Below are 12,420 nucleotides of genomic sequence, written 5' to 3'. Positions count from 1 at the left end.
TGGATCTTAATTAGTAATAGTTAGACCAAAATATTTAAGAAAATTAGTTTAAGAAAATTCCAAATCAGATTGTTTTGAATTTATTTTTATATTAAATGAGAGGGCATATAGAGATTAATTATTTTTACTTGATTGATTCTCTGAGGCTACAAGTAGGCTCGGCAGCTAACATCATGATGATTTAGCGCAGTTTCTGCTACGGATGGGTTATGCTACTGAAGCACTTCATTTGCCTGGAATATCTAAGAGGTATACTATGAATTAATTCAGGCGCTTTGCATATTTGATGTCACAGACTCTGTGTAGTTCTCTGTTTTGCATATTCATAAATTTTCATTTTGATGGGCTTCTTCTCTTTTGTTTCCAGCATAAAATATGTATTATTCTTCTGGTACGTAGAATAACTGTGTATTAACCTGGCCATATGCAGATACCTGTATACCAGTTTATAAGGTTGATTCAATGATTGATGGGTCTGGCAGACTGAAACATTATTTTTGTGTTGAATCCTTTTCTGCAATTATATGATAGAAAAGGCTTTTAAGCATCAAGCAGCTTACATTTCATTTCATTTTGAAACTTACAATGCTATCCTCGTTTTGTAGGTTGGAGTTTGATTTGGCCATGCAGAGCAGTGATTTGAAAAGAGCTCTCCAGTGCCTTCTCACAATGAGCAACAGCAGGGACTTGGGGCAAGATAATTCAGGATTTGATTTGAAGGACATTCTTACTATAACAACTAAGAAAGAGAATATATTGGAAGCTGTCCAAGGAATAGTGAAATTTACAAAGGAGTTTTTGGATCTTATTGATGCCGCAGATGCTACTGGACAGGCTGAAATTGCTCGGGAGGCTCTTAAGAGGTTGGCTGCTGCGGCTTCTGTGAAAGGAGCTTTACAGGGTCATGAATTAAGAGGACAAGCTCTTCGGTTAGCCAATCATGGAGAGTTGACACGGCTTAGTGTATGCTATCTATATCTGAACATGCTTATTTTAGTAAATGAGCTTTCTGGTGCTTCCAATTATTTTAATTTGCACGTAATAGTAATAACAGACAAAACGACACCTAAAAATTAATACATACCATATTGTTGTCCATATTCATAATTGAAACTGTGATTTCTGGGCGCTCTTTCTCTGACCAGTAGACAATTAAAAAATGGGAAGTTGTGCTTTTTTTCTTTTTTTCCCTGAAAAATAAAAACTATGCTTTCCCAGTATACTAGTTCCTGACACCTATGTTTTCCTCTGCGGAATATCAATGGTCTACTTTTATCTTAGCTGTCTTCCATATTACTCTTGCTGATAGGATTTCTTTTCTCCATTTCCATATCATACCTAAAATCAGTGACATGCAATGCAGAATTTGGTAAACAATTGTAATCCGTTGGTGCTGGAGGGGAAGCCGCATGCAGCTGCAGTTTTGGGAGACAATGCCCTCATGGAGAAGGCTTGGCATGATACTGGAAATCTGGAATGCTTGCTGAGGCTGTGCTTCATGCCCATGTATGACATTTTACATATGCTTGTACATATAACTCTCGAGTCATATGCCCACGTCCATCCTCGTTGTGCCGTCTTTTAAATGTTACATGAAATTTAGAAATATTATTGGGCCTCAAAAGTTATTTGAAAGTACACTTTTGCATGAAGAACCACAAACCTACAAGAAGTTTCTTGCTATGCCGGTAAAGAATTTCCTGCTATGATTTGATGGAAATTGCATGTTAAGAACCACTGCATAGAAGATTGTTAAAATTCTAGGGAAAATAATTAAATTTTTTGTTTAAATTCTCCAGTAAAGCTGCTAATCAGAAAATAAAGTGTAAAGAAAGAAAAGAAATATTTATTTTGAATATCATTTTGTTCGAGAGTGTCTGTTGTATGAACCCTATTTTACTTGGGCGAACGCCCCTGCTATTACCATTGTACGTTCAAAGTTGGGATTTTTACAATGTGTTTGAACTTTTACAACTTGGGATTTTTGCATTTCGGGATTTTCATATTCTGCATTGAAGGGTTGGAGATATGGAATTTTCCCTTTTTGAGTTCAAGTTATATATTTTGGGACACGAAGTATTGGAAAATAAAACTTAAGATTCCAGAGAGAGATGTTTACATGCCATAGTGTGTTCCCATCTGTACAGTAACATACTATTGGATGCACTAGGTATAGTCTCAAGGACGTTTGGCAACCAATGGACACAGTACTCCATCACAAGATTGTAATCCGAGCTTGGAAAGGAAACCTGTCCCATGGCCATCCACAAAACCAGACAAGAAGCAAATATACTTAAAAAGGCTGAAAAAGTCCCAAGTATGCCTGAAATCCTTGAATTTGGAATGTCGGTGATATGTATTGTACCGGGCATGTTTGTCTCTGTCTGTCACATTCTTACTGTTGTGAAACTTCCACCGTTTAGACAATCATCAAGCATGCACACAAGACCTTTAAGCCTGGGTTTTAGTTGGGATTAGACTTCACAATCCTGTGCTGCTCAGGAACAAGGATAAATTAAAGGAGGTGTTAAAAACAGAATGGATCATTCATCAAATCAAATAAGGAGACAGCATCCACAACCTTGAATAGCAACTTCTAAAGAATATTTTATAGGGAACATTTCCATGTAAATCCCATGAACACTGGATCAATCCAAAACGTGAAAGGACTTATCAACTAAGCTCCTGTTAAGAACAGAAAAGAAAGCATAAATGAGACATCAGTATAGGCAACATAGAGCGTACATAGCAAAACCAGACTTCAAATAAGGTATAGTAGCAAAACTTGTGCCCACTTAAAGGATAAATGATTTGCCTAAATACTAACATTAACCAAAACAAAAATAGAAGTCTCTGTAATATAAATTTGAGGTCCAGCGCGTTCATCTAGGTAATAGCCCTGGTTGTTCATGAGTTGCCAGGAATTGAATTTGGCTTCCAAATATGCATGGCTGATGCATGTGGAAATAAAGCACGAACACTACTTGAAATCAAAATTTTAAAAGGAGAAGGCTTACCCAAGCCTTTTTTGGCAAAGGCACTAAGTAGAAGCGTTTTCTAAATGCGCAAGTCTTTTGTAATAAAATTGTAACTACAGCAGACTTGCATAATTGCAAGGAGCCTGAGTTCTACATCAACCGAACAACAGCAGACTTACTACCAAAGATAAAAGACATGAGAAGATAATTAAGATAACTAACTAAACATCCAGAAGAAGTAGCTGAAGGAAGAGATCGCATTCATCACTCAGTAAGTTTTGATTATTTATTTATTTTTTCAGGAAAAAGAAAAAGAAAAAGAAAAAAAAAAAAGAGAGAGCCTTGGCTGCACCTGAGGCTTAAGCTTTTCCCTCCTACTGTGCACTTTTTGCGCCTGCATGACTTTACCAGAGCAATTGCTGCATTTAAGCCTACGCCTAGGCAGAAAGCGTGCCTTAAGGTAGAAAGAGGGCTTTTATATAGGTATAATTAGATACATATCACTGTATGAATTTCAGCTATTTAGAGAATTCAGGCAAGAGTCTATTTTTGTTATCACCTATTTCTGTTAGTCTATAACTTAAATTTACATATATCACATATACCTCTATATGTCAAGAACAATAATATTGAAAAACAAGTTTAGCAAGTACAAGTCAGCATTATATAAAACATCTGTGACTGCTATATGTAAATGAATCAAAGTATTAACTACTTGACGATGGAGATGTCAAAACTTTCCAATCCTTGCTGAGGATATTCAAGCAATATGTATAAATGCACATATGATCTTCCTAGGAGATTGATAACTTCCTATGTAATTGGATAGTTATAAGCATAACATCTCCTTATCTTAGCTTGGAGTCTAATTTTAGTCAAAGATCTCGAGGATTCCAAAAATAAACAACATGCAACTGGATAGTTACAAGCATATCTTTGTTTTTCAATAAAGAAAGTCTCAGACCTTTAGTCATTCATTTTGTCGTTGAATTAGCAATTAGCAAGGCATTTGAGCAAAGCAGGAATTTAACTTTGTTACTTTCTTACCAAACCTATGGCCACTGGTTGCAGTTCTAAGAATAATATTTACACACTAATGAACCACAGACACTTAGTAAATATATGATAAGTACAAAGGTCTATAATATTTACCAATTGTTATGAAACTTGACATTTATGGTGTATACCATAAGATTTGTAGGCAAGTAGGGCCAGCTAGCACTTCTTCCGTCCTTGTAGAAGTACTCATGGGTTCCTGGGCTGCAGGAGTATCCTTGCATTGCCCACCATACCTGTTTGAAGTCTGAACAACCAAGTACTCTGATGCTTGTTTTTGTAGTCAATCCATACCTGTTTGAAGTCTGAACAACCAAGTACTCTGATGCTTGTTTTTGTAGTCAATAGGGATATATGAATTGCATCATAATCAACCAAGTATCCAATTTTTGAATGTCTTGCATGCTTATATAGTCACACATATTTAGGATCTCAAAAGTGAAACTACAAATTCTGTGGTTGGGAGCTAGACAATACCTCTACAAACCGTCTGGGGCTTCCTTGAAAGTCTAAAATAGATAAAAAAAAAATCCAACAAAGAGTAAAATAAGACCTATTGTTCATCAATTACTATCCACCACACCTCACCACTGCCAGTCATTTGTTCCTATTCCTTAAAAAATGACTACATAGAAATGTTAAGAAACTTTTGATTTTTCATAAGTGACTAGTACAAATAACTAAAGAACTCATCCATGTGGATGATCTACTCAGAGATCAACTCATAACCACTGACTGTTCTCTACTTCTTCAACATTTAAACTCTATATCAGAAAAAGGATACCGACCATGAAAAGGAAAATGATGAGCCTATATGAAAAGAATATTGAGACAGACATATATAAGTACTAACTTGCACAATTTATGATCATCAGCTAGTTTGTATGCGAAAGGTTTGCAAGATTAGATCGATTGTATGACGATGAGAGGGAGCACGCCCGTAAACACTCATGAATGTTTCATGGATGCTGACAAGCGTGCTCTCTCTCATCGTCAAACAAATCCAATCATAGCTTGCCTCAGTAATGGCAAAGAGCCAGATTAGAATGTTTTCAACAATCGAGATAAAATTATTAAGAAATTTGGCTGGCAAATTCCACACTTGTCATGTCAAAGCTAAACAAATATGGGAGAAAGCAAATGATACAGAAGTACCAATACCAAAACTGCAATCATCACCAATTAATTGACCTAGATTTAGGCAAAAGAAAATGACTACAGCAGTGCATACCTAGAGAAACCCCCAGACCGGAACCACTGTACCCTTTTTTTTTCTTTTTTTTTTGGTCGAAGGGTATTAATAAGGCAATGGCCAAATAACAGTACAAGGGACACAAGTCTGCAAAGCATGATTCACATGGTCAACTGCCAAAACAAGCAAGACTAGAGAAATCAAAAGAAAAGAACCAAAAAATCAAAAGAAAAGTACCAAACAGCTGAAAACAGAAAGCAAAAGCAATAGAAGAAAAAAGACATACAATATTTGGTTGATATAAACAGATATACATAGTTAAGACCAACAGTACAAGAATAACACATCAACCATGATCATAAATGTACAACTATATAATGTACGACCAACTGGTCCCCAAAACCCACCAGTTGCCGACAAAAAAAAAGTCACCAAAACCACCACATGAAATTAACATAGTATCGCAAGAAAGTCTCTACGACATGAAATTAACATAGTATAACATGCAAGAAAGTCTCGAGTCACAACATCAACACGCAACCTCCAATTCAGCAGTGCCAATACAAATTAGCACTTCCCTTTGATGTTCCTCATGCTCATGACCATCATTGTTTGTGATCATATTAGCAATCATGCTGTTTCATACAGTTTTCTGTCTGTTTATTACTTGTATATATGTAATAATTTAAGTATATCCAACACAATAGTCTTGAAGAACTTGGCAAGAAAATATGTTCTCACATGTACAATATCGCATACCAATTGTTTCGCCCAAATGAACTCTAATATTTGGATTTGTAGTTAGCAGTGAAATATCAATTCCATAGATCAAGTGAAACAAAGCCCACTGTTGAATGTCTTGCATTCCTACGACTCAAACCTGAATGTTGATCTCTGCCTATTCTAATCATCTTATATCACTGCCACACCTCATGTTCCAGTCCTATTAACAATTCTTACAAAAAGAAACGAAAAAAAGATTAAAAGTATTTAGAAATTTTTATTGAAATTACATTAGTTCAGATTTTATTGAGGTAAAACAATTTAATTATGTAAAATTGAATCACTGAACGGGTATGTGTCAAAATATTTTAGTTTTCCAAACAAGTGACTGTAATGTAATTAACAAGATAACGCATCCATGTTGATGTACTAAGAGATTGATCCATGAACAATGACCACTCTACTTCAACAACATTTAATCTCCATATCATAACACGACATCAACCAACAAAAAGGCTAATGGTAACCATTCTGGAATAAATAATATGATTGACAAAGATAAATGACAAATTACAAAATGTTATAAGCTTATCAGCCCGTTTACATCCCAAAGATGCAAATACATGGAACATAGCATCAAGGACAGACCTGGACAAGTGCAGTTTAATGACAAAGAGAGGGAGCACTCCCGTAAACACCCATGGCCTTTTCATGGATGCTGACAAGTGTACTCCCTCTCTTCGTCATCCAAAACCACTGATAGCTCAGCTCATAGTCATACACTTATACAGTAACTGCTAAAAGCCGAATTAACATGTTTTCCGCTAATCACAATACAATTATGAAGAAAGTTGACATATACAAGTTCAGCACATTTCATGTCAATGCCTAAAACATGCAAGACAAAAAGAAAATAAAATAAGCGCAAATGATATAAAAGTATCAATGTACCAAAACTTCATCGTACAAATTAATTGACCTAGCTTCAGGCACAAAAACAGACGTCGAAGGGCATCACCATTCACCAAGAAAAAGTCTCGGACTGAGCCAATTTACTTTGTTCTCATAGCTAGTAACCAAAATCTGCCACCTGATATTAATGAACACAATATCACATGCAAGATAGGGATCTCGCTCCATGGATTAAAGGTACACCAGGGATGACAGGCTGATAAGAAATTTATCTTGTACCCCAACATCAACAATATGTAACCTTCCATACATAGGACCTAAAGCTTGTAGATCAAAGGAGTTAAATCATATTGTATGGACCAAATAACTGGGCAAACATATGGGTTGCAAAGGTGGTGATCATGGAAACTCCAGATCTGCATAGAAATCTGACAGTGAAAAATCAAATTCATGGACTTATGAAAGCCAGATCAGTAGAAAGTACTTCAAGAAAAATTATAATGTTGGAGTGTAGATACTCTTAGAGCCATTCTATACATGTAGAAGAGCCTTGAATAATTTGAGACTTGACTGAGAACAATCTGGATGCTAAGCTTTAAATAGTAATCAAAATCCTTTGAAGCTTGAAACTTTAAACCAAGAATTTTTGCATATAAGGTTTAAGAGTTTAAGCCAATATTTAGGAACGGTCAAATTTTACAGATAATAGACTACTGTAAAGAAAAGGAAAAATCTTCCACTTACCTCTTCCTCTTCCTGGTCTACTTACAGAAAAAAGAAAATCTGTAGTTATTCCGATCCTTTTAAATAGTAAGCAAAATCCTTTGAAGCTTGAAAACTTTTAAGTCAGGAATTTTTGCATAAAAGGTTCAAGGGTAAGCCAATATATTTTACAGATTTGAGAATACTATAATGAAAAGGAAATCTTCCAGATACCTCTTCCTACCGAAACACCACTACTTGGTTACAGAAAAGAAGAATATCATGAAATTTTCAGTAGTATTCCAATCACTTCTCTAGCCGATGCATGAAGATCAACTTGTAAGGAAAACCTAACGTTCCATCTACCAGGCAGATCAGCCACACAAAAACTCAAGCACAGGAACAAACAAAGCAAACAAACAGATAAACGGAAACCTCAAGCAAAAGAGTAGGTTCCAAAACTCTAAGATCAGACTCAAACAACAAATCCACACCAAGCTGCAGAAAAAAAAAGAAGCAAACATGCAAGAGAGTGAAAACCCACTAGTTTGGATATTGGAAGAAGCTAGAAGAAAGCTCAAGCTTTGCGTCTCTCCGAAGAGTAAAGGACTGAGCTTTTGTTTTGTTTTCTGGTTGGCCGAACTCCAAAGATCAGAGCTTGTTTGAAAGCAAAAAAGGAATAGTGTGGATTAGCTGCGTCAAATCATGAACAGCATCACCACACAGAGAGAGAGAGAGAGACAGAGCTACACAAATATCAAGAAGATAACAAATTTAAAGACTATTTCTTTGTACTTAAGAATGTCATTGGAGCACCGAAATCAGAGCCATGCCCTTTCAGATTAAACCTTAAAGTTGTATTTTAATTACTATTAAGTACCACTATGATGATTATTATATGAAGCGAAGGGACCGACATCTACGTATTTAACGTTCCACAATCTTCCACGTGTTGACTCACAAGCGAAAATGAACGGAATCTGGAAGGAAGCGAAAGGGGTTATCCAGTCACGCGCGTAGTCAGATCCCACACACGTGACCGGGTATATGGTATCGGATAAGGAGGTGGGGAGCGCGCCCAACAAGTGGGTGTGGGGGCCGGATTCGGATGTGGATGATTGAGTTTTGTGATAAAATTTTAGTTGTCCTTGGTGTCGGATGTCACGTCTATTTTTTGTTTCTCGTACGGCAGCAGATGAAGCTGCTAGGGTTGATGCAACAGTGGCCACCGCCAGTGGTGGTTGAATGTGGATTTGGTTTTGGGCCACCCGACTTTATAGTACTTCGAAAAATGCTTCTTTTGAAACAAAAAACATATGTTAAAGAATTTTTTTTATTAGAATCTCTAAATTTACTCACTTTACCTCATTTTCAAATACTAAATTTACTCATTAAACCTCCTTAGAATTCCTCAAATAACCTCACTTATAAAATTTGCAAACAAGCTATCTTTAAAATAAAAAACTTAGTTATTTTAATGATTTAATTACTCTATAAATCTTAATCACATATCCATTCCTTAATCAGACAACATAAATATCTTTTTTCAATACAAGGTTGTTGAGAGAAAATTGCACACAGTGAGCGCAAATGTCACCCAACATAATTTCACTCGTATTCATTTAGTGAATAGAGTTTTTATTATTTCGGGTTCGACCCATTCAAGACAGAATGTGTCTCTTAATTACAATCCCTTGTTACAGGGAAACACCCTTTGATTCCATTTATGAAGAAACCAATTGATGAGATGTGTGTTTGTTTGTTTTTGCGGCTGCACCCGGACATTTGAATGGGTTGCCTACGTACCTTTGGAGAGGGATCAAGCCACTCGTAGTTCAAGAGTTCCAATGAGTGAATGACTCATTGGAGGCCTTTGATTTTGGAATGAGAGTAGTGTTTGGGACGAATTTGGTTTAAGCGGACCAGAGATTCGATTTTGTGTTTAGGACGTGGTTGTATCTAGATTAGTTTGTTTCTAGATTGCCTACATACCCTTTGCGGGATCAAACCACATGTAGTTCCGGCATTTTAGATTTAAATGGGTAGATGACCAATTTATTTTGAATTTGTGTTTGGGAAAGTGTTTAAAGTCCTTGAATTTGGTTTGGACTTTATTTGTGTGATTTGGGAATGAATTTGATTTTTCTGGTGTTGGGAGAATTTGACTGGAGTCAGTGATTCATTTGGGACTGGCTGAATTTGACTGGTGGAGTCAGGGATTCTGTTTGGAGTTGCGGTTGCATCTAGTGGGTCGCTAGACTGCCTACATACCCTGTAAAGGGATCAAACCACTGTAGTTCATCAGAATTGGTATTTCGGTCTTGTACCGACTTTTTATCCGACGGATGTGTGTATATTTTTTTGAACCCGTCAAAGGTATTTCTTTGGGACACCCAATTTGGTAGAGTGTCTGTTGATTTGATCCAGACCTGATGTACTGAGATTTGCAGTGGGCCTTGTGATTTGGAATGGGCTTTTAGGCTGCAAATTAATCGGGCTCGAGCTTTAAAGTGCTCTGGACACCCATATTTATCCTCAGGCTTTAGTTTCATCAACACCAGGTGAAAAAGTGATCTGGGCACCCGAACATGCCGAGCATCATAATGGGCCTTGGATTTTGCAATGGGCTTTGTGTCGCCTTCTTCACTTATCGGCGAATCATATATATTACGGAACCATAGTGATCTACTTCAAGTGAGTGATTTGCTTCAAGTGATTTGGGCACCCTTCTTGAGTTCTTGATTAGCTTTGAAATGGGCTTGCTTCCCGATTTTTTTCGTAGGAGGCCCGGCTAGTTTGACTTAGAGAGAGAATTTGTCTTGAGGCTCTGAGCATATCACCGCTTCTCCGTTTTATAGACAAAGTGACAGAAAGCCAAAGCTTAATTGTTTATGGTTTTGATTCTTCCAAGCACCTGGACGTGGCCATGTTCCTTGTAACTTTGTCATTTAATTCCCATTTCAAAAGATAGCTGCTTCCTGGTACTTTGAATCAAGCCTTGCAGCACACTATGTTTTAATAATCATGGTTTAATTGCATTTTGTCTTCATGTGCTATTGATCAGTTTCCACCGCCAAAAATTTCTTCACAGAGGACATTATTATCATCACTTTGGCCTTGTCTCTTTATGCATTGAAGCTCAAAGTTCTGTTGCTTTGTTTTTTTTTTTCAACACCACCACTTGTCTTCTTCTACCATGATTAATTATTATATCATCAAGGTAGATTATCAGCCTTGCATTATATTTTAAATATTGCTTTTGTTTTCTTTTGACTGAGAAGAGTCCACGTAGTGGACATTGGTGTTGGACTTGCATGTCGTATGAATTTGGGGAGTGCCTTGTTCCTTGTTCCTTTCTAGCTTTAAATAGAACAAAGCTGCAGCATAGCACCCTCTGGCTTCAGATTGTCATCTTCTCCTTCTTTTCCTTCCAGACCAAGTTCTTTTTGCCATGCTTCAGAATTCGTTGTCTGATGGAGCCTCTTGTGAACGCTGCAGGTACAAGTGCAGGCATGGACTTCGACAGCAAGTTCAGGCAGGAACTTTGACAGCGAAAGCCATTTCCTTGCTGGGATTAGATGGAGGAAGTGAGTCCTGATTTCTTGTGGAGAAGTGAACAAACTTCTGTATCCTCAGCTTAGTCTCAAGTTTCTGATTTCCTTTCCTCCTTGCTTGCAGGCTGCTAGTCTGTTCTTTGTGTGGCTTGTTTTGCAAGTCGTGCAAGGCCATCTGTTTTGTTGCGGTGGAAAGGAAGGCAGGAGGTAGAAGACTTTTGGTGGTGACCGTTGTTGGTTTGCAGAACAGATGACATGACATTCCACCGATTGGTCATACACTCGTGGATACACATGTATCGTATACAAGATTGCGACCGTTCGGGGATCTCCATAGCTCCATGGTGGTGACAGATGACATGACATTCCACCGATTGGTCATACACTCGTGGATACACATGTATCATATACGAGATTGCGACCGTTCGGGGATCTCCATAGCTCCAGTGACAAGAGATGCTGCACAGAAAAAACGAAGTAGCATTGGTGGATCAGAGAGGCCCCAGCCTTTTCGTCGTTGGCTTGTCAGCTCCTCCTTAAAATTGCTGAACACTTCTCTTCTCTGCAGCAGGGCTTCGTCTCTTTGTCGATGTATTTCCTGTGTGTCTTCTCTCCAGCCTTTTCTGCTTCTGCTCCCCTCTCGCCTCCTCTGCTGCTTGAGGTCGAGCCTTTTTATAGGCAGCTAGGAACCCAAACGGTTGGCTAAAGATAAGGATAGCTTGCAATTTGAATTCAAACTTGAAGTTACGATTTGTTACTTTGAAGATGATCACAACGTACAGCAACAAAACTCCAATTTTCACGTTTGAAGCTTTGAGCTGGTAGTTTCTTTGTTTATTCAAACTTTGGATAGGTGCAAATATCTTTCACCTTGACTCGGTCTCGAGTTTGTAAGAGGTAGATATTATCCAAAATTTGTTGCCTTTAGTTCACGTCAAGCTAATTGGCTCATGCATCCATATGAATTTGAATACCTCCCGTCTCTTTTGCTTTGGACTCCTCCGATCAAACAATTTAAATTAAATTGCTTTATTGAACTGGTGGCCAAATAAATATGTATCAATTGCTTTGGCCTCCAACTTTTATTGACAGAGACCACGACCAGCCATTTATGGGGGTTAATGTAATTGGACTTTCGAATTTTTTTGTCTCAACAAAGGTATTGAATTTTAAAATTTAATTTCTAATATTTTTTTTAATTTCTAATCAACAAGAAAATAACATGAACTATTCTGTGGTTTTTTTTTTAACTATGCAAAAAAAAAAAATCATTTTTTCTTATTGTTTATTTTATTTTCTCTAT

General features: G+C 37.2%; 1 protein-coding gene and 1 long non-coding RNA gene across 6 annotated transcripts; one reads left to right on the top strand and one right to left on the bottom strand.

Moving 5' to 3' along the window:
* The first annotated feature begins 202 nt into the window (after positions 1-202).
* Positions 203-1,585, top strand: LOC112171416. Its single transcript, XM_024308602.1, has 3 exons — positions 203-249; positions 606-963; positions 1,364-1,585. Exons 1-3 carry the CDS (start codon positions 203-205, stop codon positions 1,583-1,585), a joined length of 627 nt encoding a protein of 208 aa, XP_024164370.1.
* A 289-nt stretch (positions 1,586-1,874) lies between these two features.
* On the bottom strand, positions 1,875-8,309 carry LOC112169591. Of its 5 annotated transcripts, XR_005801124.1 has the most exons (4): positions 4,131-8,309; positions 3,331-3,432; positions 2,582-3,128; positions 1,875-2,494 (listed from the first exon to the last, which is right to left on the bottom strand). It is a non-coding gene; the product is annotated as an uncharacterized LOC112169591 (long non-coding RNA). The 5 variants fall into 5 exon arrangements; XR_005801125.1 differs by having other exon boundaries at positions 2,582-2,685; positions 3,018-8,309; XR_005801122.1 differs by having other exon boundaries at positions 2,582-3,432.
* Positions 8,310-12,420: the final 4,111 nt, after the last annotated feature.

The sequence above is a fragment of the Rosa chinensis genome, chromosome 6 (genome assembly GCF_002994745.2).
Source record: "Rosa chinensis cultivar Old Blush chromosome 6, RchiOBHm-V2, whole genome shotgun sequence".
NCBI lineage: Eukaryota > Viridiplantae > Streptophyta > Magnoliopsida > Rosales > Rosaceae > Rosa > Rosa chinensis.
This window is presented reverse-complemented; position numbering and strand designations above follow the sequence as displayed.